This window comes from Etheostoma spectabile, chromosome 3 (assembly GCF_008692095.1).
Source record: "Etheostoma spectabile isolate EspeVRDwgs_2016 chromosome 3, UIUC_Espe_1.0, whole genome shotgun sequence".
In the NCBI taxonomy this organism is placed as follows: Eukaryota; Metazoa; Chordata; class Actinopteri; order Perciformes; family Percidae; genus Etheostoma; species Etheostoma spectabile.
Window position 1 is genome coordinate 18,225,537 of NC_045735.1, and position 25,919 is coordinate 18,251,455.

General features: G+C 40.8%; 2 protein-coding genes across 4 annotated transcripts; both read right to left on the reverse strand.

The window, feature by feature from the left end:
- Window positions 1-4,247: 4,247 nt before the first annotated feature.
- On the reverse strand, window positions 4,248-8,847 carry socs9 (suppressor of cytokine signaling 9). Of its 2 annotated transcripts, none has more exons than XM_032503879.1 (2): window positions 8,596-8,847; window positions 4,248-6,326 (listed from the first exon to the last, which is right to left on the reverse strand). In XM_032503879.1, exon 2 carries the CDS (start codon window positions 6,161-6,163, stop codon window positions 4,508-4,510), a length of 1,656 nt encoding a protein of 551 aa, XP_032359770.1. In that variant the 5' UTR covers window positions 6,164-6,326; window positions 8,596-8,847; the 3' UTR covers window positions 4,248-4,507. The 2 variants fall into 2 exon arrangements, with proteins under 2 accessions (XP_032359770.1, XP_032359778.1); XM_032503887.1 differs by lacking the exon at window positions 8,596-8,847 and adding an exon at window positions 7,855-8,440.
- A 14-nt stretch (window positions 8,848-8,861) lies between these two features.
- samd4b (sterile alpha motif domain containing 4B) lies at window positions 8,862-23,599 on the reverse strand. Of its 2 annotated transcripts, none has more exons than XM_032503865.1 (13): window positions 23,279-23,599; window positions 21,012-21,523; window positions 20,357-20,827; window positions 19,903-20,145; window positions 19,656-19,765; window positions 19,260-19,346; window positions 18,761-19,052; window positions 18,372-18,457; window positions 17,921-18,036; window positions 17,556-17,754; window positions 16,936-17,062; window positions 12,863-12,946; window positions 8,862-11,798 (listed from the first exon to the last, which is right to left on the reverse strand). In XM_032503865.1, exons 2-13 carry the CDS (start codon window positions 21,205-21,207, stop codon window positions 11,770-11,772), a joined length of 2,040 nt encoding a protein of 679 aa, XP_032359756.1. In that variant the 5' UTR covers window positions 21,208-21,523; window positions 23,279-23,599; the 3' UTR covers window positions 8,862-11,769. The 2 variants fall into 2 exon arrangements, with proteins under 2 accessions (XP_032359756.1, XP_032359760.1); XM_032503869.1 differs by lacking the exon at window positions 23,279-23,599 and adding an exon at window positions 22,426-22,736.
- Window positions 23,600-25,919: the final 2,320 nt, after the last annotated feature.

Sequence of the window (25,919 nt, forward strand, 5' to 3'; positions counted from 1 at the left end):
AAAAAAATCACTGGGTTTAAAAAAAAAAGTGCCCCATTGTGAGGAATTACTCTTTCAATAACTAGCTGGCAAGGTCTACTCATTCCTTTCTCATGTGTACCCTTTCATTGTAACACACTGGTCAATGCTACTGTTGTGCAACAGCGCAATTAGTCACAGAGAGTAGGAGTTATGCAATTTGATTTATCATTCATGCAATTATACATTTCCCCTACCTTTTATCAAATATGCATGGGCCTTTGTAGCAGTCATTATGAAGGCTAATTAACCGTTCTCCTCAAAACAAACAATGCTTATCTATAATTATATCTGTGTTATCTGTAGCTCCATTACAGTCCGTTTGTACAAACACATTACGATACACAAGCACATTTTGACGTCAAATTACGGGATATGTTCATTTGCAAAGCTTCATATACAACCAAACATCGTAATCTATCCATGGTATATCCCTTCATTATTTCCAGGCTGCTGGTTAATGACTTCATAGGCTAAAGTCTAGGATATGGGCTGTTGTGTGTCATTTACACTGCAATCCCATCAATCTGTGTAGTATCCAATGGCTCATTTGTAGCATGCCCAACACCCCCATTATTCCATCAACAACCTGTCAGTGCAGAGGAGAGCACAAAAACAGACCCAGCACAAGGAGCACAAGCAAGCAATTCTCCAAGTTAGAATACTGATGTTTTTCTGTAGCAAAGGCCTCAAATGACTTCCTCCATGCCTGAGAGAATGGGAGTGCATTTGGATTTTAAATAGGAGGAAAAGGAAATATTGTGTTGTAAGGCTTGCTTCCAGGGAAACAAACATCAAATGTAACCGTGCCACTTTGTGACAATGTACCTCCTACGGGGGGGAATTGTGAGACTTTTAAGAACTGAAACTTTAATAACTCAGGATTTACTTACTTGGTTTTGACAAGAAGTGCTTTGTTTGAAAAGGTGTGAATGGAAATAAGCAAGAATGTTCCTATTCAAGTTGGAGTTGAAATTCAGCTGGATATATTTACTAACCAAAAATAACTCTCTCTCTCTCTCTCTCGGCTGCGGTGTTTCCACTGTTACAGAAATGTATCCCTGCTCTCTGGGTGGATAAGAAGAATCATGTCTAGCCGTATGGAACTTGAAATCAGTTTGATGCGCCCTCTTTCGAATTAATGGCCTAGATACACATGCATCTTGAGTTTACAATCTACAGTATATGGGGCTACATATAGCAGCCAAAGGCATAGACCTACAAAAAGACTCAGTCACTTTGCACATTTTCAGTCTCAAATATGCCAAGTTTCTGCCACTTCCAGCCTTTTTTAGGGCATATGTTAGATTATGACTAGCCGATGATTTGGGGAAGTAATTGTCCTCAGGTGTTCTGAACATCCCAAGCGTATTCTCCACCCCCATGGTGCTCAACTGTAGGGATTAGGCTCAGAGTAAAAGCTCTTCCCTCAATGGAAGGAAGGGAAAAAGCAGGTCCAAACAGACACAAACACACTAAGTATGTGTAGCCAATCAGCTTTCTGCTTTGCTTGAGCATGCAGTCCCTCCGGGCCCGTTGATCCAGGCAAAGAAAAGTCCTCTTTTGTCCCCCCCAGGACCTGTAATACCTGTGATGAGTGCCGCGGTGCTGCCAGCTGCAGCAGCCATACTCAATCCCACCATCTCAATGCACCACACACAGAGAACACACAGAGAACACACAGGCCTGAGAGCAGCCACTGTAAAACACACTGAAGCTCTTTGCAGCCACCTGCTGTGCTTGATGTAAAACAGCATTTTTGCACTGATGGAAACACAATCTGTATGTGCTGTTGCGTGAAGATAATGTGCATAATTAACGAGATTTATAATTGTATATTGAATTGGTGACACATTATTTTACGAGTCTGTAATTTCCCAACAATGTCTTAGTTAATTTCCTGGAAATAACTGTATAAATTATTACTAGTTACAGGGCAAATAGAGACAAACAAGAATAGGTCAAAACCCAGTATATGGCTCATCTTTTACCGCACATGGACCGTGCAAGAAAACACACAGATAATATTTTATAAACACTAGAGAAGGCATATTATAGATGTTAATAATGAAATGATTCTGACAAACGATCAAATATTCATCCCCTGCTTGCCCCCCTGGTCACCCGGAGTTTTAATTCCCCCGATTCTTACATGATGAAATATCAAAACCTGCCCGTCCACTTTATTTAGAAATAGCCTTGTGTCACTGTGGATTGTGAGTTATCTTTGAATGATTTAGGCCTACTTACTCCACAGATTAATGTGTGTATGAAGAGCAAGCGACACACACACACACACACACACACACACACACACACAGTAGTGTGTCATTCATCAGCATGTAGCCTACACTGCCTTGAGCTGTCGAGGGTCTGAAATTGCTTCTGTAGAGGGTTAATGGTGTAGCCCATTTTTGTGTATGCATGACAGGTCAAAGTCTTCCACCACAGTAAATCTGACTTTATAGTTTAGTTTTATAGTGAGTAATTAGGTACACAAAGGCCAAAGGTCCCGACTTTGAATTTTGATTGGAGACTTTAATGCAGCCTTGAAACTGCTGTTTAAATTATAGCTGCTTCATTAGTGGATGAGGGCCTGTCATGGATGATTTGCATTCTGCATATCAAATCGCCCACCTCAAGGAGAAACCCGCATCACAGTGGTTTCAGAAGATGATCCGGGATCCATTCTCCATGCTTCCCTATTAACACTGGGACGGTTGTCTTTTGTGATTATAACTTAGAGCACACAACAATTAGCGGTGTGGTCTCTCTTGTGCGTTCTCGTTAATACGATATGCTGTTCACTCTCTGCAGTAGATGACTCCACCACATAGGTAAATGTTGCAATTCATCCTTGAGTAAGTCAAGAGCAAATGAAAGTCTGTCTAGCATGAAATGCTTTTTACTTTCTGCGTGTTGTTAAGGGCATTTGGTTTTATTTGTAATTTAAAACATGCAGATGTTTCTTGTCTATGTATACCTCGCCTGTTTACAATGTCTGGGGATAGCATTATTCTCAATGTGTAAATATATTATTAATTGTAGTTCATCACATCATAATACTGTACATATGAAGCAGTCTATTGGTGAGACAGTGAAATGGAAGTCTTTATATATTTTTAGATTTTTCTGATTTGCGATGTCTTTTGACCACAGGTGTATTATGCAATATACCATAAAACGCAAAAATACCCTGTACTCCCATAAACAAAAAAGTTTTTGCCCTACCTTGACATGGGTTAATGTATACTGTATTTTAGATTATTTGGTTGCGAAAGATTCCTCTTTGCAGATTTTTGTCTCCAACTGATTTTATGCCAAGTAAGTTCAAAATACATAATTTCTCCAATCATGTCTGTTGATTACGATTCATCAGTGCTAATTCACTATGGTAATTTTGTCATTGAACTGCTGGCACGGAAGATTTGTGTGCAGACACCCCACCTCTTAATAATGTGCACAGCAGGAAGTGAAGCAACAAGATTTTTGTCTTATAAGGATTTGGGTTTTTGCAACAGTTAGATGCCAATTACACACACAAAGACAGACCAAACCTCTTGACTAAGCCTCCATTTAGAACTGGACAACTCAGTCTGGTTTTAAACAACAGAAGGTCCACACATGTCTGAGCTTTATCATTTGCATTCTGAAACTACAGCTGCTTTACCTGCTGCTGACAGGTTCATGAAGGCCACATTTGAGCCTTTACTTCAAAACTAATGAATACAGCTGCCTGCCTGCCTCAGAGTAGAAACCACAGAAGGTTATATAATGGTAGCTGAAAAAAAAGCAGGTGAATGATTTACAACCTGAGCTATTATTTTTTTTAATTTACCGCTAGTTGCGAAATATTACTCTTCCCATCTTTCCCTGCATTGAGACCACTACTGAAAACTATTGCAATCATACCTTCGATGTCATGTGTGAAAAGTATCTATTCTAGAGGAAGCCTCCTACAGTTTAATAACAGGTAGCATATACACCTACTATCTCACCCATTATAATCAGCCCCGGCATCAATATAAGAAAATATGAATAATATCTGCAAACGTGCTGCACTCCCACACCTCAGGAACGGGAAGAGAACCTTGTCAGTATGTATTCCACCTTCGCAGCACGTGACTGATGAACAACTATTATAATCATCTTGATTCACACTAGGACACTTCACGCCCCCCCTTAACCAGATAATTAAACTCATTTAGTCACACTTGAAATCATGAGGGTAGTTGAACACCGCAGATCTAAATAAGTTTGTTTAATTTCAGCATAAAGAACTTTGAGTGTGCAAGATCAGTGAGATTATATATTGTCTCAGTGTGGTTTAGTACAATTAAATCATGTACAGCAGGAATTAAAAAAATAAGTACATTGCAGTGTAGGTTTACATAGCCAGATAGAGTGAAGAACAAGACTCATTGTTCAGTTCGAGGAGCGTTTAAAATGTATTTAGTGGTTTCTTTTAGTCAGTATTTTTTGTTGTTGCTTATTCCCACCAGGTATCCATTCGCCGTACACGTACTCTTTGCTTGTAGTGGTATTCTTTGAGGTGCTTTTTCAAAGCATTTGGAATGGGAAGCATGTTAATGCCATCATAGGTGGTGCAACTGCTTATGACCGCCCGGCAGATGTGTTGCAGGGTGAAGGGCTGCGTGCGATGGATGGGGTTAGACAGCAGGGGCTCGAAGAACATGCAGGAGTTGGGGTCCTTGTAGTGCTCCAGCAATCCCGTAACAGTGGGAGCGTGGAAGACACTGGGGTCGTGCACGTCAAAGCTAAAGTTGTGGTTCCACTGTTCAATGCGCGCGTGCAGCGAGCGGCCGTAGCGGCGGAAGCTAACGGAGAAGAGGTAGTCTTCCTGGGCAGAGTCACGCAGGAGGAAGGTGCCTTCAGGCTTTCCCTCCAGCAGCGTCTCTGCCTCGTAGCGGTCCATCACCCCCCAGTAACACGGGAGGGTGGTGATCTGCAGCAGGTCTGGAACCAAACAGTGAATGTAATCAATCTGAGTGTGTATGCGGTAGCCATCGTGAGGTTTGGGATCCTCAGTCGGAGGAAGTATGGCTCTGGAGGGCACGTTGGTTGCCGTCACCTCTGGGTCAACCAGAGGATCGGGGATAGTGTCACAGGTCTGGACAGAGGCGGATGCAGACGATGAGGCGGATGCTGAGGCCACCACCTCATCCAGAGTGTCCAAACAGCTCTGTAGAAGGAGCTGGTGCTGCTGCTGTCTTTGGAGAAGAAGCTGCTGCTGCTGATGAACAGAGGCTCTATCAGCCACGGCTAACTCATTCATACCATGGGCCAGCTTAGGGCCATGCTTGTAGAGAGGGTTAATTTGGGCCGTGACCTCAAATGTGTGGATCTCTGCATTGGGTGGTGGCTCAACACCTTGTTCGATGCTGATGCGTCTGCGCTCTCGCAATCTGTCATCGACATCCTCCACCAAAATAGCCGTGGCTGCAGTAGGGGCACTGCATACTACTGCAGAATCAAGCATGGGAGGCTGGGTGATAGGGGCCGTGTGTTGCTTAATGAGATACCACTTTTGAGCCAGCTCTGATCCAACAGGGAAAGGGCAGTCATCCAACATCAACTCACTGAGATGGATCTTACGCTTCGAGGAGGCACAGGCAATTGATGACAAAAGAGCTTGTGGAGATGAAGATGGTGCTGATGCAGTTGCACTGTGTGTCTTTAATGGAAAACACTGCCCCATTGCATCTTGGATTTTTTGCCTGAGAGTGCGACTGCTGCTTGACCCTCTGCCCTCACCTTCACCGGGTGCAGGAACCTCTGTAGCAGAGCTAACTGTTCCCAGTCCTGACCTGGCTGTTACCCGTTCTTGTCCTAGAAAGGAGGCGGCGGCTTCCAAACCCTGCCATCGCCAACTCTCCTTCAGAGGTGAGGACGAAGACTGGTCCATGGTCTCTAGGTCACTCAACAGCTCACCATACTCAAAGCCATCGCTGACAGGCCTCTCAGCCGCTGGTTCATGCGAAGCAATGCCTTTCTTCTTCCCCTTTCCACCTTTCCGTCCACTGCCTGACCCTCGTCTCTCCTCTGACCGGCTCTGTCTCACCTTTGGACGGGCCCCCCTCTCTCGATCCTTCCCTCTGTTCCCTGACTCCTTTGGTAACGACATGATGGATTATGTGGTGAAAACGCAACAGTTATTCAAGTCCAGGGAGCTGCCAAGGGACGACTTGTAATTGCAGTTAGCTTTTGGCAGGTTTCCCATCCACATCCCTTGTTTGAGATATCATTATCAGCGTCCATGTATTGTAGCCGTAAAGAGTTAAAAACAACTGCAAAACAAAATGAGAGTTCTGTTTAGAGCTTGCAATTACCTTTTAAGATACAATATTATCATATTACTAGTGATATGCCTTTCTAAAACTGATTCAATATTACACAATCAAAATCGCAATATGGACTAGTGCAATATCCAAATAGTAGGGGGGAGGTTTGAAAGCTCAGATGGGCCGATCTGGAATCTTACCTCCCTTTGGCTTTCAAATGAGCAAAGTTTGTCAAGGCCACACCCCCAGCCTCCACCTTGGACTAACCAAAAATGGATAATTCCCTCCAATATTGTGAATCATATTGCACTCGCCACATCAGTCAAAATAATTTGGCAATTTGACATTTTACTCATATCATGCAGCCCTTCCCAACAAAAAAGATGTTTTCATGACGCTCCTAATGTTCAGTTTACGTTGAAATAGTTTGAGATGTGTTTATTTTAGCTCAACTGACACTTGCTGACATTATCGTTTAATCTGTCAATTATTCTTTTGATTGTATGTTCATGTTTAGGTCCAGAAAACAGTGAAAAAAACAAAAACTAAACTAATCACGGTTTCACAAAGCCCAACTTGACATGAAAAATCCTAGAAGATTAAGAAAATCAGAGACCCCAAGCCCAGATCGTTTTTTGTCACTTTTGCTTTGAGAAATGACTAGGTAGGCATGGGGAACTTTCCATAAGATCAACTCTCAATGCAAATCAAACCAGCTGTTAAGCTAAGTGAAATAACACCATGCCAATCTCTAGGTATGGTTAAGGGTATGTGATGATATTGGGGGGCTATTTTAATTCCAAAGGTCAAGGGAACTTTATCAGGATGCATAGTATCCTGAGCCATGAATAAAACTGGCCATTAAAAATAAAAATGTGCCTGCTGCTCTATGGGAATTTAACATAGGGGTGTATACTTATGCACCCAGTATTTTAAGGAAGAACATGTATTTACTTCAAATACAATATTCATTCACAAAGAAAACTGGTGTCCTTAAAAAGGTTGAATTTTCCTAATCTTTTTTAATTAAGCTAAGGCATTAAGATCAATTTCCAAAAGATGTTTTTTTTTTATTTCTCTTTTTAAATCAACTTTAGCATGGGTGTGTAAACTTATTCAAGCCATTGTATCTGTACCTAACCCCAACCAATCGAACTGATTCGTAGAGCGGGTCTTGCGTGGCCATAGTGGAATTTGGGACACTAAACTGCACGTATGGCGTTTCTAATATTTAGCTAGAGACTTTGAGTCTGTCTCTAAGATGAAAAGAGTTCACGTACATGAGTAGCTATACTTTGATTCAAGGCATTTTGGAACATGTTAGAGAATTAAAAGAAGCAAACAACACAGGGTCTAACTTCCAGTCTGATTAATCTTGGCTTTCAGCAGAATGTATACTGAGGTCCTTAACAGTACATAGCTACTAACATAGCTATATCATGCATAAAACACACAACTGACAAACTGTCAGAAATTGGTAAATAAGATATGTTACCAGAAAAGATGAGACCATTGTTTAAACCGTCCAACTTACTTCCCCTGAAAACTATAAGATACGATGCTCTTCGCTCCGATTTCCTACAATCCGAAGCATCTTCTAACGTTAATTAAGTAACGTTAACGCCACAATTTTGATATAACTGTCCGTAAGCCGGTGACAAACTCGTAACGTTAGTTGGAGTTAACGCTAGCTAGTAACGTTAGCTAGCTAGCTAAGCAGTTAACGTTAGTTAGAGGTTTTGACTGTGATTTAACGCTAAAGAAAATAAGTGACAGAAAACTACAGCGCCAATTAGCTGAAGTTTTCTGTACTTTAACCCAACATCCTCTTTGTGCCATGACGAAGATCACGTCCTCTCAAAAAACATTAACTACGTTAGCTAGCTAGCTATCATCACCGAGAAAAAGTGGACGGTCGAACTTTTTCTACTAACGTTAGCCACGACTTGAGCTAACGTTAACTAGCGTCAGATACTTGCGAGATATCAAACTCTTTAGGAAATTCGACGACTCAAATCATCCCTTTAAAGTTTAGGCATATCGACCACTCAAATCGTCCCTTTACAGTGAAACGTAAGGCGTTATCACGTTAGCTACCAAGCTAAAATCATCAGCAAGCAGCTGTTAATGCTCGGTAGGCTAAGTTAGCGGGGCAGCTAACGTTAGCTATCTGCTAACTTGAGTAGCTACTCTTTGCTGTAGAAGGAAATGTTAAATTGTATTTGTGGCAACTTATATCCAGCTTTCTCAACAATAACACGAAATGTGTACATACCCAAGCAGTTGTTATGTAGTTTCTCGACGAAAAAGCTCCAGTTTCTTTCAGAAAAACTAGATAATGACGTTAACAAAAAGCAAAAAGGCGGCTAGCTCATATTAGCTTGATTAATGAACTGCTAAAATCCGTGCAACCCGGAAGAAAAAAGTATTGAAGTAACGTCGGACTGAGAGCAATAACAGCTGCGGACTTTTTTCAGCTGCTGAAAGGCGTGTCCAATACCTAACAAAGTTAATAGACAAAAACACAAACCACAAGTGCAGTTGCAAAAGAACTGAACCTCTTTATTTGGACTGTCAATGATCCGACGAATGCTGCACTTCAGACCATTCACACATTATGAGTGACAGTAAAAAAGTAGAGTAAGCATGGGATGCAAAAGGTTCATAAAATATTAGAAAATGTCTGGGGAGTCATCAGAATTAAATATAAATTGTACAAGACAAATATATGCAAAACAGCCTACAGCTGGCTGCATTAATTTAATAATTTAGCCTGGCAGGGACATTAACATGATCTTGGGACCACTTGGTAGACATCTTCATAAGACACAGGCTCTGTACCTCCTCGTGGATGCTTGGTATGTGAAAATACACCAGGCTTAACATGTGAAGTGCATTTCCCAACTCATTTCATGCATCACTGGAATGTAAACATGGAGTAAACATATTCCTTGGCCTGTTATAGTGTTCTGTTTACTCATAATCACATAATCTGTGGCTCAGATAAGCATTGTCATCCCCCGCTGCATCTTCATTATGCACAGACACTTGTAGAAATCTGATGCACTGTACCTCTGTGTCCATTCACATTAATATGTGGTCTGTTTAAAGCTACAGAGGCTATGAAAATGATCATCTGAGCCATTTGTAACATAACACATTGATATACAGTATAGTGAATAATTAAAAAATAAGATAGCCAAGTCTTAAAGTTGTCAGCATTGTTAACTCACATAAATCCTTTGTGGGTATGAGTGTGATGCTTTTAGTAAGTCAGATCTATCCAAGAGCCTGCTCTGAAGAAATCCATGACTAGAATACTACTGAAGACCATTAAATCAACATATTGAAGATGCTGGAGCTGTGCATTTCAGGCACCACATGAACAGTTTATCAGGACATGACAGCTAACGGTTCAAACACAAAGCCAGGAAAGCTGTTCTCTCATCACCGCATAACTAGAAAAACAGGCATTACACGTCTCATACAGTTATCACTTGAAAAAGCATTCCGAGACTCACACAGAGTCCATGGATTAGGGGGTAGAAGGCTTTTGTTTTTAGGCTCTACCCAGCCAGCTCATGTGCGAGAAGGCTTCAGTTCTTTAATGCGTTACATAGTGAGACAATGGAGTATTCATGACATCGCATAAGATGAATTGGGCGTTATTCAAGAGAGATGTAAACAGTGACATTTAGGCGGTATAAACATACATGATGAGTCGCACGATTTCTGCTCTCTAGCCGTTGGTGACTCTGGGCACCATCAACCACCATGTCCTCTATCTACAACAGTGCTGTATTAGTGTGGCAAAACATGCGATTATAGAAAATAAGCATAAGTTATCAATATCAAGGGAGAGTAAAAAATACAATTGGAAAAGATATCTGTAAATAACCATCTTTACTAGACAGACCTCCTATGGCTCTGCTGAAAGAAAACGTGAATGGTTATCCCTGCCTTATGATGCAACCAAAAGTGATCCAAAGGTTAAGACCATATTACACACACATGCACCTCCGCTCTGCCACATTCAAAGACAGAGGCTGTATAAAACAGGTTTTTGATTCAACACTGATACCACATGATGATGTTAGGGTTCTGAGACTGAAACACATTGAGACACTAACAGAAAATATGGACATCGTCAAGCACCTTGAAAAGTATGATTCATCAAATCATCACGTTGGCCGTTTGAGGATGAGGGCACCGCGAGGGTGAGGCTGCGCTCTCAAGCATTTATCACAAGATCAAGCTTCATTTTCCAAAGCCAATCATAAGGAGGCCAGAGGGTTGAGACGGGTTTCATTTAGTTTTCTCACCCAGCATTAAAGTGTAAATTGAAAACACTCTACTCCCCTCGCTTTTATCAATTCAATATCAAATCAGCTTGCGCACAGTACAAACCTCACCAGCCCTTATTCACCCCTCTGGGGATTCCTTGGCACAAAATGAGATTCATCATCATTTATGTAGCTAGTAGGACATAAAATAACAGGGACAAATTGCAGCTGGCATAAATTATTCAGTCTGCTGTTCTTTATATAAAAAAAAAAAGAAAAAAAAAAATTATACCTTTCTGTTGGATTTTACTACAAATATCCATCTGAAATTAACAATCGCACAACCTTTCTCTTTGGCTTTGTAGACGTTTACAGGAGGACAGTCACTTCTGCTTTGATGTGTTAAGGGGAAGCGACCAAGACACAGAGAATGCCTGTGGTTTGTTACGAGCTTTTCCTCAATCCTTTTGGTCCTCCTTTTGCCACAAAAACATGTACTCTATTGTGGATTTTAAAAAAAGAACCAAAGAAAGCTTTCAAATTTTCAACCAACACAGGCCCTCACTAGCACTGCTTACAGAACAATTAGGTTGGCAAGGAAGCGTATTGGTGTCAGTTTATACCCGTCTACCAGTGGAACCCCTGTGTGGGCATCCTAGGGCCAATTACAGTTTAGTGGCTAATATCAGAGATCATTTATTAAAAGTGCCTCACTTTTGGGTGGACATTTTCTGAATCTACACATTATGTGTTGCAGGGGCTGTGGCTGTCAGTGTGTTCTGGAAAGAAGCCTTGCTCCAAGGCAGGAGGAAAAGAAGAGTAACTTGTAGGGCCCAAGCCCTTTAAGACAGCACCAATCCACCGTTTTTCTCTCAGACCACGGCAAACTGAGCCTCTGCACGTCATGTCACAGTCCTGCAGGTGACATGGAGCAGTTCGCCTTTTCTTTTTCTCTGTCCTGCAATATAATAATCATCTGTATTCCATTTTTAATAAACTTAGTTGTATATAATAAAGTACAAAAATATTAGAGAACATATACACAGTTTTTTTGTCATTTTGTAGTGACTGCTTTGCCTGGTTTTCTTAAGCATACGTATATCTTTGTGCTGGGTGAAGAGGAGTTAAACAGGCCTCAAATGAAGTGTATTTTTCCGTTCTTCTTTTCATATTGTTGATGTCCGGTCTGTTCCATCTGAGGAGGAGATTGGAAAAAAAATATGTTTCAAGACATTAGCAATCATAAAATATACTGCATCATTTATCTTTCATCTTTAAAGGCTTCACGGTTGGAGAATTCTACTCCCTTTTCTCCAAGGGGCAGAAAAACTTATTTTGTTGCATTCATTTCATGCATTTGTATGGTGTGTCAGCAATTTAACATTGGCATATTGTATCTTTACTAGATATGTTTCTGGATAAATAGGAGCTTTTTCCCCACGTTGGGAAAATAAACTTCACTGCTAAAGGAATGTACATACAATAACCTAACAATTACTTGGGGATATTGTCTCCAAAATATGTATTTTGCCATGGCTGTTTATCTAAACAAAAGGGTGTTTGATGGAATGTCTTCGGTAATAAGGAAATAGTGAATGGTGTAAATACTGAAACATTGAAATTATAACATCTCATTTAGTTTCAACAGCAAACTATGGACTATTTGATATTAGACATCAAGAAAGTAAGCCAAACAAGGCTTAACACATTGTTAAACATACTTTCAGACTGTAAACACAGACATAAATATGTATCAGTAACCCTATCTGTACCTGAGAAAGGAAGGAAAATAATTTAAATGCAACGGGGAGACCTTTTGACGTCAGGCCCAGAATACTCGGGGGTTGGGACACAGGAAAATAATACAGAGCTACTGTCCTTTAAACTTGTTTTACGCAAATGTTGTCATTCAAGTACACCATATGATGCACAGAGGTAAGAGGACCCCCGGCTGTGACTTGACAAATGATATAGTATAATTTTGATGTTATTAAAAATGAATACACAAATATAGCTAATTAACTATGAATTCCCAAAGTCAACAGACTTTTCATCTGTGTTTGCATTGGAGAAGTTGTGTGTGAAGCAATGGTAAGCATTGCTTGCTATGTATTGCCTTAATGTACACACAGTTCATTAAATCCTTTCTCACATGGCTTAGTTATAACACATAATAAGGTGTTGTTGCCTAGTTAGTAGTTTAGTGTGAGGTTTATCAACCAGTGGCCTATTTAGTACCGGGCCGCTGGGGACACTTACCCCCTAAGGCATGCTCTGTCATACTGAGGCACAGTGACTCCAGCGTGGGGTTGATCTCCAGGTCAGCGCCTGGAACTTGGCATTCTGAAAAAAAGAGTAAAAACAGTCTGTCCATAAGAAGATTGAGGATTTGTACGACTGTCAAGTTTGCCAGGAAGTCAATTTCTTTCAAAGTACAAATTTACAAAAGCAGGTGTGTATTTTCTCTAAAAAAGAATATCCAAAGAGGATTAATTTGGGTATTTTACTTGGAAATGAACAGGACATTGCTTGTACTTCGGTAGGACATAGCTTGTACAGTTGGTTACCAGTATAACCAAATTATTTCAACCAATTAACTGGGAGTGAAAACATTGGTGGACGTTACTTTATTATCCCAAACATCTGTTGTCGATGTCTGTTATATTTCAGTAACTTACTGAGTCAACTTTGACCTATTAAACTGACGACAGCTGTGCTACAATACAGTTGATCTATCCATATAATGGACCTTTAGGCTATGTCTACCTTCGTTTTAGAATTAAATAACACGGTTGACGATGGAATGGGTTGAAAAGCATTTCATCACTTGTTAAACACTATCAAACTCTTTAATATAATGAAATCTGTTTTCATGGTGTTTTATCTGTTTTTTGGACTGATCTTATATAGCGCTTTTCTAGTCTCAACAACTACTCAAAGTGCTTTTACATAGTGCAGGAACCATTCACCACACACAGTGGCCGAGGCTGCTGTACAAGGAGCCACATGCTCATCAGATGAACACACACAGACACATTTATGGCGCAGCATCAGGGGCAACTCAGGGTTCAGTGTCTGGCCAAGGACACTTCGACATGGACTGCAGGGCCAGGGATTGAACCACCAACCTTTCGATTGGCAGGCAACCGTTCTACCACTGAGCCACAGCCGCCAAAAAGACAATATTAAAACTACAAAAAAACATATATTTTTTCAAGTGTGTGGCAAAAGTAATTCTTAAAATCATTGAAATTAAAAATGTTTGCATTAAAATGACATTTTTTTTGGTAACATTTACACGGAAACAAACTATTTGCATCACAGTAGCCCATCTATGACACTTCATTAGTCACCATGTTTTCCTCACATCGAATAGTGCTAGGGCGTTTCTCAATACCAAGTAAGCAAAGAACGGACTTGTGTTCTTGGGGAGACCGTACTTGCTGGCTGTACCTGGAAGACTGAACTCGCAGGTTCAGAAGCACACAAAACGCCGTTGACCGTTTTGAGACGAAGCGTTCTTCCTGTTATTGCGCAACACCCACAGCACAGAGGGCGCCTGCCACTTTAGTTAGCTCTGATGTGTGTATTCATAATAAAGCATGGACGGTCACCTTTCACACCGCCTTGTTGTTTTGTTACGTTTTCATTTAAAGTGCTATTAAGTATCACGGGCCAATAACTGTATAAATAACGACACAACGGCGAGAAAAAATCCTTGTAACATTGTTCGGGATTCACTTTTAATTGAAAGCAGAAAAGAAACGTTAAAATAGGTATTCAAATTATAGATGGACTGGGTAAAGTTAGCCACTGCCGTCGGTATACTTTACCGAGAAGCAGAAGAGGAGCCTGCGAGAGGATGAGGAGGACGGAAAATTGTTTTAAATATCTTACAATTGTGGACCTGGCTTTCCTCTTCCATTGTTGTTGCTGCATTGTTCTGTCTAAATGTGGGGCCAGAGGGGTCTGTCTAAATGTGGGGCCAGAGGGGTCTGTCTAGATGTGGGGCCAGAGGGGTCTGTCTAAATGTGGGGCCAGAGTGGTCTGTCTAGACGTGGGGCCAGAGGGGTCTGTGAGCTGACTGACTGGCAGGCGAGCTTGCTACGCCAGGCGGGGATGGTGGAGCTGTCCAACTCCGAAGGCTTTTTTAATTCACCATCAATTGTTGTTGAACTGCCTATACTCAAAATCTACACAGCTGATTTCTCGCCTTAAAACATCTTAAAAATGAATTTATTGACTTAATAATAGACATAAATTGTGAAAATCTGTGTACCGGAAACCATACGCGCTTTACACCCGAATTGAATGCTGGGATACCGGCCCGGCCAAGTTCACACAAGTTACCATCCGATGTATCCTCTGTAAAATGGGCGTGTCGAGATCACATCCGGGGATTTTAACTGTTCTTGGCGAAATGCAAACTTGTGTATTGGGTCGGAACTTTGGCCACCAAACATGACGTTTCCCAAGAACACAAGTCCATAGAAGAACACAGATTGAGAAACGCCCCTATACTGCTAGTGCACTAATCCCAGATTTCCTTAAAATGAACTAAGTGCCAGATACACTTGGTGTGCATGGGAAAGGACTTGGCATGGTGCAAACCTACAACTAAAACAAGCCATTAACCAATGAAGAACATGATAATCAGGTACAAGCTAGGGCTGTATAATAATGAGTGAGGTAAAGTCTGTCAGTCTGTCTGACACTGTCTGTCTGTCTGTCTGTCTGTCTGTCTGTCTGTCTGGACCCTTAACTGATCTTACTACTCGGCTGCAAGACAGTGCAGTGATGAGTGATGTTTAAATTAAATCATTTGGACTACCCAGCAGAGCACACTGTTAAACTCTGCTGTAATAGTTGTGCTTTTTTTTAATTGAGGATCACATCTTTCAATAGAATACAGAAGAAGACAGTTACTAAAGTATCATCCAAGTGAAATCCTTCCAACATCTTGTCTATTTTTGTCTACTTCTGTGTGCTCTCTATGCTTATTCAATTCCGTGGTTTACAGATCAAAGCTGTTAGTATACTTGGAAATTGTGACATTCTGTAATCCTTATCTCTATAAGGATGTCTAATAAGATCATTTGTAATGAAGGTCTAGGACAGATTTCTTAAAATCCATATCATTATGAAATACTTCTTTAAAATCTATTTTAACATCCCGTGTGTGTGTGTGTGTGTGTGTGTGTCTCAGCCACAAGGTATAAATTAAAAGCTAGAAACGAATTTTATATTGTTATTGTGGGAATTATTTAAGTTAAAACAGACAGAAAAGATCGTCCCGATGGCCGAATGGTTGGGGCACATGCTACGTTCCCTGCTCAATTCTGGCTGAGGAACGGCATTAAATGTCATAGCCTCCTCTCTCCCCTTGTTTCCTTTCGGCTTCTGTACGGCCCTATAAATAATCTTAAAAAAACAATCACCTAGATGTTAGTTGTACACGCGATGTCGTGTGGGTGCTTGGGATGTCAGTTCTAGTAACTGAAGCATGGTTAGAGAGAAAGGAGCAATAAACAAAAAAGATCATCCTATCAGAGGCAGTCCTGTGGTTAGAATAGAGTTTTTTGTATTCATGAATGTACCAACAGTACAAAGTAGCTAGAGCTCCAAGCTGTAGGCATGTTTACGATACCATTGCTGGGTTCATGCATAAGTTATGAATTTTTGGCTTTCACACAGAATGGAAACGTCCTATGTTGACTCTGTTGAAAAATGACAGGACCATTACAGATGAATTTGCAATGCTCATGTGTGGCATCTGGCACATAAGACAAGACAACCATTAAGTTATGTATATTGTACAGGTTGACAGATTGTTTACTGCAACATTCTGCTAGGCTATCTTGTCATTTTGTCCTTGGCAACAGAGGGAGAGCAGCTCTCTGGTTTGGCATGTGACCAAATGGGCTTTTAAAAACAAACAAACACATACATAGATACATACATACATACAGTGTGTGTGTGTGAGTGTGTATATGTATATATATATATTTTTTTTTAACAAAAGGTTTTGTAGCTTTTGTTGCTCATGGTACTCACTAGCTGAGTCAAATCTGCCTCTTCCAAATAATATTTTCCTGTTAACCATTTCCATTTTAGTATATATACATTTATGCTTTGGGGGGAAAAAAGGTGTTCTAGATAAACAACATGCAGCAAACGCGCGCGTGGTAACGTAAGCAGGCGATCAATGGTGGCCAGACTGACATTTGCAGTTAGGTTTTGGTTTTCAGTGTATCCAAATGTAAACAGGACAGTAACAGACTGTGTAAATGCATGATTGTGAAGAATATAAGAGGCTTGACCTCATACAATACCTTGCTGCTGGAACATGAGCATGGTTTGTGGGGAAGTGTGGACAGGGAGTGAGTGGGTCCGCTGCACCGAGCTGCGACTCTGACTTGGCATGCTGTTACTGCCGCCAGGGTTGGCAAACCACAGGTTCTTTAGAGGAAAACACAAATTCTCATTACGCAAATGCCCGTCATCTTGGGCGCACCATCAGCTATGTCATTAAACCGAAACTCTTCAAGCTAAGATAATCAATCAATTCATATCAAAATGTGATCCCCTTGTACTGTCTTGTATTAACAGATTAAACTGCCATCGTCTCCTGTCTTATTCACTTGTTTTCCTTTCAGAACAAATGTTTACAAAGGCCTACTATGGCTTGTTGGGCATATTATCATGCAGGTTAATACCTTCAGGCACAGTGAATGGACATATTGAAGAAAAACTCAGAACATCTGTCAAGCCCAAAAATATAAAGTCAGGTCACTACATGAAGCTGCGTTTAGCTTTTATAACAAAACCATTTTTTTTTTTTTCTTTTTACATGACATGACTTGATAAATATAATCTGTCTTGTCCACAACTGAGGCGAGCTACACGTCACAAACAAGTGTTAAAAAGCTCATCAATTGGCAGGAATGCTGACCTGTCTACCCTGGCCTGCCAGCGCAGGACTAGTAAGTGTGTGGCGTGAAGATGCTCCCCCGATCCCGCCGGGACTCAGAAGGCCAATGCGCCCGGCTGGGAGACCACGAGTAGTCATCTGGAACTGCCTTTGTCCCCGCCGCCCTACAACTCCACTCACAGAGCCTGCTGTGGGGAGGGAGTTGGACCCATAGGTCCAGCTGGAGTAAAAGAAACAAAGAGACAGTAACATACATCAGAAATCAGTGAGAGTTAAGAGAACTTAATGTTTAACTCTTTCAGGGAGTTCAGGGAGAACAGAACATTCAGCTGGTCTGACATCTTCCCTGCTGAAGATGGAGGTAAAGAGGGCCAGCCGAGTCTTACCCTTTCTGTCTGTACACAGGCATGTCCAGCATAGCTTTCCGAGGGAACAGGCGTAGCAGTTTGAGGACCTGCTGCTTCCAGGAGACCAGCCTTTTCTTATGAGTTTCTGTGAAAGCCTAACACAGAGAAAGAGACAGCACACGAATTAAAGGCATCATATTTTCAAAGAGCATTAACAGGGTTTCGGCATTTACTTTCCAGAATTTTTGATTTTTAAATTAAAAGGCAAGCTTTATTCCTAAATTAAGGACAAACCTATAGATGATTACAAGAATCTCTATTACTAACAATTTGTGTAAAACTGTCTATATGGTATTTTCATTATTTTATATTCTTGAGGTATAATTGAATGTGCTATGAGCATTTACAACCATGCACAAACAAATGCATGAATACAAATGGGTTAAATATATTCAGTAAATTAAAAAAAAAATAATCTTCTGGTTCTCACCTCATGTGTCAGACACTTCTCAATGAGCTGTAGGTAACAGCTGATATTCTCCTCATCAGGCCTTGACACCAGCAGCTGGGTGCACACTGAAACAAAAAGAAGCCAGGGTGAATATATATATATATATATATGTCCATTATTTTAATCTAGATCTAAGAGATATCTGCAAATATGAGGGTAGGTGGATAGGGATAACTGATGAAGTATCTGTGTTTTACATTGCCTTAATAGCTTCATTACAGCTTATCGTTAAGCTGTTGAGTGCGTTTGATGTGTGTGTTGACAACATCTTAAGAGCAGTTCCTTTAAGGACAAATAACATAACTACCTCTGTAGTCTAGCATCTATGTGTAATCAATTTTAAACTGGTGGGAACATCTTACTCTTACCTTTACCCATGACACGGGTGAACTGTCCAGCAATGTCGCCGTCTGAGATGGGTGTGGCTGAGGAGTCTCCATCACAGGGAGGTGGGTTATGGCCCTGGAAGCCCTCTGAGGTCGGGTCCTTGTCGGCTCCTGTTTTTGTAGCTTCTGAAGGGGGGGTGGCTGTGTCCGAGGCGGCGGCCGAGTCAAGAGCAATCTGTGCTGCACTGGGGGGGCTGTAGGCCTTGATGGGGGTGATGATGATCTGTTGCAATTCTTGGAGGGCATTACGCAGGTTTCCCCCTTCCAAAATATCCTGCCATGAAATGATTGAACATGCTGAATAAGCTATTCAGCTGTACGCTTTGTACAGATTCCTAGTGTACTAGTCCAGCTCTGTGTCGGTTTGTGTGCATCATGGGAATTTCTTGATGAAGTACATACTTAAGTGCATTTTAGATCAGTACAAGTTGAAATTAATCAGAAGATAAGAAGAATAACATCATCCTCCCATTTGAATTACCTTTTCTAAAGACTTGAGCACACTCTGCCTCTCTCGCAGTTTCTGGATGCTCAAGGCGATCTTATGCCGTGCTCCTTTAGTGACGTTCTAAAAAGGAGAGAAAGAAAGTAACAAGATGCCGTGTAAAGCAAGCGAGTAATTTCTTGTGGGAACACAATTCATACAGTTACTAAAAAACAAACCTTATCACCATTTGTTTCATTAAAGCCAAGGGGCAGAGGCAAAATCGCACCATTTGTATGTGTGACTGGCTCAATGTAACTGTGGGATGCGTTGCTTAATTTCATGCATCATTGACAATTCCTCAGGTTTGATGACAGTAATGTGTACAATTGATAAGGAGGGTGGAGTAATCAAATTCCAGACCCAGTGTGTGTAATAGGGAGGCTTAAAAACCTGTGACTCCAGGTGTTGCTCTGTGAGAATCATCATCTCCTCATAGGTCATCTGGGAGAAAAGTGTTGCATATTTATGAAGGCGGAGACTCTTCAACCATGCGGGAACATCTAGAACAATAACACCAAGGGACAAAAAAATAATGATACATTTTAGTTTATATCACCTTAGCTGTTCGCTGTGTGCCGCTTTTACCAGAGAAAAATACTGTGAGAGCCCTTGGCTCACTTAGGTAATGAACTCTGACCTTTCATGCCACTTCCATCCTCCTGGAAGGTGTTGCGAGCAGAGCCCTGTTCTTCCGTCTGCTCACTGCCTGAGGAGGCGACGCTACTCTGGGGTGAAAGGGGTGCATGGTCTGTTAGAATGAAGTTCTGCCGGCCCCCTATGTCATCCTGGCTAACCCATTCAGAGCCACAAGCTTGGGGACAGGAAGGAATAACGGACATGGACTTCTTCAGAGGGCTGGGCTGCATCTGCCCACACAGACCTGGCATGGGAAACAATTAATATATGAGAAACAGCAGCAATTCTTAGGAATTCCTTTGAAAGAATTTAAAGAAATGTTAACACGCTACGACTGTTAACAAAAAGCACACTGTTTGCACAATATATGAGAGGTCTACAATGGTCTAATATGACCCTACTAAACTATCTTGTCATGTTTTCACCCAGTTGGAAAAATGAGGAGAATGACAAACCTGTGTTGTTGCTGTTGATGGGAGAGGACATCCCACCTGGGAAAGACATGTGTCCGTTCTGGCCTGCAGGAGACGTGCTGGATGAGGGGGACTGGTCGTGCCAGGCGTGGCCGGGGTCCAGAGCTTCAGCAGAGCTGGGCCATTCATCTGAGCCCTGGCGCGGGTGGTATGGGCTAGATGGGGCCCGTGGCGTGTAGCCACTGGATAGGTGCTCCTCCAGGTGGTTTAGCCACATGGCCAGGGAGGTGCGGTCATCCAGTGTGGTGGCAGGGTGGATGAGTGCGTAGGACAGCAGCTGCCTGCTTTCTTCAACAAACAGGCTACTCTCAATAGTGTAACTCAAGACCTTCTGCAGCAGCTTCATGTACTCACATTTGGCCTCGCTGTTGCGTGGCTGCAGCAGAGGCAGATGGGACAGCAGCAAGGACACAACCTTCTCCTTTGGCTCCTGATGCCACTGGCTGACAATTGCTAATGACAAAAGGGCAAACAGAGATTCAAGGGCAATTCATCTTTTAATACTGGTTAAATATAGGCCTTCAATTTAAGGAGAAACTAATAGAACTAATAGTGCTACATAATCAGAGATAATGGACAATATATGAAGAGGAAAAAAAACTCACACAAACACAAAACAGACAAAACACTCAGCTACCTGCATTGTTGGCCTCAGCTTCTAGGATGTGGATCTCTGTGCAGTCTGCCAGCCAGTGTTCAAGGCAGATGTGTAAGAAGCGAGCCTGGGTGCGGGACACCCTCTTCAGGAGGGACAACAGTGCCACCGTCTGTTCACACTCATTCCAGCCCTTGAACCAATCTGTGAGGATACCTACCTGGTCTCGGAACATCATGGCGTGTCTCCTCGATAAGGAGAACAGGAATATGTGGATCGGGGCACTGGAAAGACTGCTCTCTCAGACACAGACAGGATCAGTCCCACCCCGCACAGCGGGGTCGTATTTGCAACCACAGTCCTGGGATCCCCTCAGGCTGTACCGAGGGGCCCTCACATGGTTCAAGTGCGGAAGGAACTGCAGACAGGGATGCTGTACGGATTTTTCTTATGAAGTGAGACTTAAAGTGTGTGTCAATCGTAGTTGGTCACGACACAAACAGGAAAAGCTTTGTTTTTCACTCTGGCATGTTCAGGATCACATCATCTGTGCCCTTAAAAAAACAACAGACAGACAAAAAGAAAAATATTAGATGATAATTACACCAATGTCTACGTTAATTTTGAAACCTTAACCAATCCAATTTTTTTATCCATTCAGTACATATCCGTTCGTATTTTCTATTTTTACTGCATTCGTCATGACAACAACCACCCTTTCCCCCCCCACAAATAAACAGGCGAACATGTGTGCTTTGACAGACTGATTCATCCCACATATTTACTACTGGAATATGTTCTCCATGTGATCTTGGAAAGTATTATTTGAGCACAAACAATTTTTCAGATGGATCATCAACTTCAGTAAGTGACAAACAGAATTTACAGTAAAGGTAAGTAGGATAATTTATAAATAAGAGATGATGGGGCACACAGCCAATGTAGGACAGGCACGCGACTTCAACCTTTTGGAATATGCAAAGAATGGCAGTGATAGGGAATATTAAATTGGAGTTTTTTGTAACAGTGTTTCTATACAAAATGTCCCCTATATGTATAATTCAAAACAAAATGAGATTTGATAAATATCCCAAACAAATCTCACGTATAACTGACTGTAAGGGTGTTATTTAAAGAGAGCTTTTACTAATTGAGTTAGTCAATATCGTAATGGTAAAGGCGCAAGTTAACCACTAAGGGTGTGCCAAACACCCTATCCAAAATTTAAGAGTCCAGAACATTTACGCTGAGAGTAATTCTTAATGCAAAATGGGCTGCTATAATGGCTGTCGTCAGTGCCCTGTATTTACAATAGCTAATTACATTTAAATGGTTATCCGCTACTAAAGAAAAGTACAACACAAACTCACTAACCAGCATGCTAACGTTAGACTTCCAACCCCGCTAACGGCAACACTTGTAACATTAGTTTAAATTTTGATTAAAGAAACAAAACCTCAGTGTCTGACTATAAGCTCTGGTCCACAGACTGTTGTTATAAGTATCACTGCGAGGTTTATTACGTTGAAAAAGGCTAACATTACACCAAGCAGCCTAGCATTAGATAGCGGTTAGCCAGAGTTAGCTTAGTCCAGTGATGTAGCTAACACTCGAAGCAGATTACTCAACACTTATAGCTAGCTAGCTATACCTTTCATAGCACAAGCATCACAGAAAGATGGTTCTATGCTTCGCTTCGCTTCACTATGCCAAAAATCAAGTGACCACCCCAAACGAGGCCTCGTAAAGTCCCCCACTCATATCACAGATACGGGATGTTCTTGTCAATCTAGCTCAGTATTTGGATGTCAAGTCTTTTTTTAAGTGATCGTTTTTTTTAAAAACAACCTTTATTGAACAAAATTACAACGATGGAAAGAGTAAACATGAACTAACTAACGTTAACTGTTTAATCACCGTCTCAGATTTAATCCACCTATACAAATGCAATACAAAGGGCTTGACCAGCAGGTGTCGCCATTTTTGACTGTATCAAACGATTCGAAACATTGAACAATTTTCAACCCACAATTGCTTCATAGTGATGCAGTACTTCAGAAAGCTTCGTTTCCCCCATGACTAGCTTGGAAGACCTAGTCAGTGACAAAAGATTCAACATTTGTATTGTTTTTTTCGTTAATGCTGTTGCTGCCCCTTTTCTCCGTTTCGTACTTCAATCTTAGCGGTGCAAACAGGGACGTTAAAACGCAGTTTTAATAGACAGCCGGCTGTAGCCAGTTAACTAGCGTTAGGTAAAGGTAACCGATATGTAATTAACAATAAACGTACGTACAAGGTTTGTTGTTTACCTTTGTCAGTTGTCACTGGTTAGCGAGCTAGGCTAAAGTGCTAATGCATAGCTAGCTCGACGGTAGGGTAGTGCTAGCGCTAGCTTCTTAGCTAGCAAGTTTTGCTAATACAATAACGTTATCTTAGCTGAAAGAGGCGTAGATTTCGATCCCATAAGAGGTATTCCTTAAGGATATTCCTTTACAGCTGCAAGCTCCCGTGGTTTTAAGCAGGCCATGTTAAAGAATTTATGTACAAAATGTTTATTGCAATGCAGAAAATAAAGAGTGTACGCCTGGAGAAATCTACTTCGATTTTGAGTTGACGCAAGACGTGAGTACAACGTCATACGTGAGGATGGTACGTAATGGTTTGTTCCGCCCACTGTCTGGTAAATAAAAAGGGCTCCCACCCTGACAAGTAAACACCATTAGGGATAATCCCTGAGCTATGTTCCATGTTCATAAACTAACTGAACAGAGGAATGCTTTATTGTACTGTATGGGCATGGTCATATGGGGAAAATAAAAACCATGATAACCAGAAGACATTCGTCTTATTTATATGTAAAGTATATATTTATAGATATATAGATACAGTGGCTTGAGAAAGTTTACATACCCATGCTAAAATTGAATAAAAAGAGGAATAAAAAAACATCTTTTGGAAATGTATCTTAATGCCTTAATTCAAAAAATTTAGAAAAATCCAGCCTTTTAAGAAGACCAATTTTCTTTGTGAATGAATGATGTATTTTAAATAAATAAATCTTCCTTAAAATACAGGGGGCATAAGTATACACATGGAGGACTTTCAATAAGATTATCTCTTAATGCAAATCAAACCAGCTGTTAGGCTAACTGAAATAACACCATGCCAATCTCTAGGTATGGTGATGGGTATGTGATGATGTGTAGGGGGCTATTTTAATTCCAAAGGCTAAGGGAACTTAATCAGGATGCATAGTATCCTGTATCCATGAAATAACTGTCCTTTAATAATAAAAATATGCCTGCCTCTATGGGAATTTAACATGGGAGTGTGTACTTATGCACCCTGTATTTTAAAGAACATTTATTTATTTACAATACATTATTCATTCACAAAGAAAATTGGTGTCCTTAAAAGGTTGGATTTTCCTAATTTTTGAATTAAGGCATTAAAATCAATTTCCAAAAGATGTTTTTTTTATTCCTCTTTTTAATCAACTTTCGCATGGGTGTGTAAACTTTCTCAAGCCACTGTATATGTTCTCGAATAGCGTGTTCTGTCTGACTCACAGCCGTACACCTAAATATATTTAATTTAAAATATAAAACAGCAAATCCTCAGTTTTAAGAAGCTAGAAAAATGTCATGTCTGGCCACGGAGATTGAATCACCAACTCTTAATTGATTTAACGGCCGAGCACTTGAGCTACAGCCACACCTCTCGATACATGCTTAATGGATTAACATTTGTGCCAGCTCATTTTCTGCTGATCTAGTCATTTTTTGGAATAATCTGTTTCAGCACCATAGTAAACAATTGAGAGCTTATTGTGCAGGGGAATGTAAATATGTATGAGAGAGTAATTTCAGACATAACCATAGTTTCAAATTGTACATAGAAAAGACCATAAAAGGATTTAGGATTAAGATAAATATCTCCATAACGTGGATGATGGTTAGTCAACACCAAATAATACACACACACACACACACACAGGTAAATGGCAAAGGACCTGCTGTGACAACACTGATTGGGGGTGGAGCTGCAACATGCCTGAGTTTTCCACCAGTAGAGAGCAGTAATACTTATGTAATACTGTGACAGTATTTTTTGTAATGGAGACATTCTACTTTTAATGTTTGAGTAAATTACATTTGACTGCATACGCTCCCATACTTTTACTTCCATTGAAACTGTACATTTATTGTACTGTGGGGGAAAAAGGGAATCCAAAGCACTCTTCTTCAAAATGTTTTAAAAAGCCTTTATTTTACTCGCTATTGTTAAATAGAAAATTGAAAAGACACAGGGAGAGGCAACCCCCGCATAGCGGCACGGACAGCCTCCTTCAGGGTGTTATTCCATTGTGGTTTTGCTAGTTCAACCCTCCTGTTGTCCTCGGGTCAAATTTGACCCCTTTAAAAAATGTCTATCTGAAATATGGGTTTCTTTTTGACCAAATTACCACAAAAAATGGATTGGATTCCATACAACGCTCTTTGCAAATACAAACAATCACTTTCATTCCTGATTAAACTCATCTGTTCTTAACTATTAGTCAAAATAATTCTTAATTTCTGTTTTTTTTTAACTCAAATATTAGGTACAATTCTATATAAACGAGGGTTATTGACCATGAATTCCAAAAAGTGGTGTAAAACTAGTTGTAGTAAGGTGGTGTTAGTGAAACCTTAAAACAAAGTCTTTAACCCGGGAGGACAACGCAAGGGTAAAAGGACCTGAGGAAACTTTCGAGTTCTGCAAGTTTCTATGTCCATTTGATGTTTAAGTAGATTACCTTTTACTGCATACATTCCTATTCTTTTACTTACATTCAAATTGTAAATGTATTCTATTGTGGTATCGTTAGTCCTGAGGAAACCTTCGAGTTCTGCAAGTTTCTACGTCCATGCCTGTATGGCAATGGGAAGTGAAAGGAAGCCAATCACA